This window comes from Propithecus coquereli, unplaced genomic scaffold, assembly GCF_000956105.1.
Source record: "Propithecus coquereli isolate 6110/MARCELLA unplaced genomic scaffold, Pcoq_1.0 Scaffold29, whole genome shotgun sequence".
NCBI classification, from domain to species: Eukaryota; Metazoa; Chordata; class Mammalia; order Primates; family Indriidae; genus Propithecus; species Propithecus coquereli.
The window spans coordinates 1973787-1976393 of NW_012148507.1; the positions used below are offsets into that span (position 1 = coordinate 1973787).

The 2607-nt window shown below is 38.3% G+C and overlaps 1 protein-coding gene across 1 annotated transcript in view; it reads right to left on the bottom strand.

The window, feature by feature from the left end:
• Window positions 1-2607, bottom strand: part of EFHC1 (EF-hand domain (C-terminal) containing 1) — a 103729-nt gene that overhangs the window by 20665 nt on the left and 80457 nt on the right. Inside the window, exons 6-7 of the mRNA XM_012648548.1 lie at window positions 1942-2155; window positions 1397-1544 (exon numbers count right to left, since the gene is read on the bottom strand). Of these exons, the coding sequence (XP_012504002.1) occupies window positions 1397-1544; window positions 1942-2155 (362 nt within the window). The remainder of the gene's footprint in view (window positions 1-1396; window positions 1545-1941; window positions 2156-2607) is intronic.

A 2607-nucleotide genomic window follows, 5' to 3' on the forward strand; every position in this document is an offset into this window, starting at 1 on the left:
AATTCTAAAAATGTGGATTAAGTAAACAGAAGTCAGTAAATTTCATTTTTCTATTTATGTTTACCTTTAAATGACACTTGAAGTTTTTATTCTATTTTTATAATAAAACACTGTGGCCCCAAGGAAGAGTTTCTGGGTTTTTTGTGTGGCAGTCAATGTGTTAAACTATATGTCAAATTTTGTCACTCCTATACTCAGAACCTCCCAATTGCTCCATTTCATTCAGAGAAAAGCCAAAACTTTTCCAAAGACCTAGTAGGTTCTACACAATCTAGCCCCTTGTTAATTTTCTAATCCCATCTCCTACTCCCCTTTCCTCTCACCCATTTCAGCCACTCTCACTGGCCTACTTCTTCCAATATTCCTTGAGTACTCTAGGCTAGGCATGTTACCACGTAGGGCCTTTGCACTCACCATTCTTCTTCCTGAAAAGCTCCTCCTCCAGACATCCTTTTGGCTGACACCCTTACCTTCAAGTGTTTGCTCAATGTCACCTTCTCAAGGTGCAACCACCTGCCCTGATCAATTGCAGCCTACTGCCACTCTTCAGAAACCCTATTACCCTTATTTTGCTCCATTTTTCCACAGCACTTATCACTAATATACTATAATTTACTTATTTATGTTATTTCCTGCTGCTCAGAAGGTCAACTCCAAGAAGACAACTTCTTTTCTATTTTGTTTACTCATAAAAGCCCAAGGCCTAATGATAGTATCTGATACATAGTAGGCATTCAATAATCACAGCTGACCCATGAACAACATGGGTTTGAACTGCACGGGTCCACTTACATGCAGATTTTCTTCCACCTTTGCCAGCCCTGAGACAAGACCAACATTTCCACTTCCTCCTCCTCCTCAGCCTCTTCAATGTGAAGATGGTGAAGATGAAGACCTTTATGATGATCCACTTCCACTTAATGGCAAGTAAATACATTTTCTCTTCCTTATGATTTTCTTAATAACTTTCTTTTTTCTAGCTTACTTTATTGTAAGAATACAGTATATAATACATACAATATACAAAATATGTGTTAATTGGCTGTTAATATTATTGGTAAGGCTTCCTGTCCTACTAACAGTAGGCTATTAGCAGTTAAGTACTGGGGGAGTCAAAATTTATACCTGGATTTTTGACAGTGCAGGGGGATTGGTGCCCCTAACCCTGCGTTGTTCAAGGGTCAACTGTATTTGCTAAATAAATGAAGTTGAAAAAGTTCTAAGTTACTAGTTATTATATTAGACCCAGGGAACATTCTGTGCATGTCTAATAACTACCACCTGGTGAGAGAAGTCTGAAATCTAAATGTGATTACTCATTCATTTTACCAAGAACTACTTCCTGAGTATCTTGCATGTGCCAAAGGCAAAATGAACCCTAGGCAGTCAAACATACTTATCCAATTTTGATGCAGGAGCTTCTTGCTTTCGGATATGGTTCTGAATTGACGAGAGTGCTTCTGGTGTATACTGGGCAGCGTTGCTCTCCATGTATTTCAAAACATATTCATCTGTATCAAGGATGACGAACCGGTGGCCAAACACTGGAGAGAGGGTAGCAATATACTTAGCTTTGTTATGTTTCTCTCATGCAATCAGGAGTAAAGTAATATTAACCCTCCAACGATAAATTCACAGATACGCATTTGTGACTAAGACTAATGAACTTTCAATAGCTCTATAAACTAATATGCAGTAGTTTCCTCAGTGTTTAGGAAACTCATTGTCAACATATGTAGCCAAAAAATGCAATCAATTTACAGTTTAATTGATAAGGAAGGAGATTAAGACATTATATTATATATACAAGAATATTAGCTTTAATCTTAGCTGGAATACAACCTAATTGTCTTTGATAAGAGTTAAATAAATTAAATTCCAACTAAGAATAGAACTCATTCGCCCAGCTAGTAAAAAATTCTGAACTGTGTTTAGACCTACCCTCAACCACAGCACCGATGTAGAAGTCACTAGGGCCATAGTAGATGGGGTTGTCTGCCGTAGAATTTGGTTTAACAACTTTAGTCCTGCCAAGGTACTTGCCCCCAATGATCCCAGAATTGCGAACAGGAGGCTCAAAGATACTGATCATGTCAGTAGCTAGAAAGTAAGAAAAGATGAATCGGCGGCCTTTGTCTTCTGGTATGGGTGATTCCTAGAAAGGTGAAGAAAAGAGGATACTGTGAAGGTTCATGATCTATCCAGATGCCCCAAACTTACAGGAATCCACGTATAGGATATAAATGATGCAGTTTGTGTTCATATAATATAAACAAACATACAGGGAAAACTCTGGTGGCCAGGGAAGGACATGCCTCCTCTAAAGGAGGCTGCCTAAACTCAACTCCAGTTGATTGTTGCCTTGTAAAAATGTAGGCCCAATGTTGCTAGGTCTTTCGGTTTTTCAAAAGGTGATAAAAATTTGGATTATTATATAAAACACTTGATTTTAAAGTGTTGACTCCAACTCTTTTAAATACCATGCAGCCCAAACAAAACACATAGTACTAGAGTACATATGTGGGCTACATTCTGCCCACAGGCTGCGAGTTTGAGACCTCCTGGTTGACATTAGGTTAACAACTTTGTCAACTCTAAGATGATTAC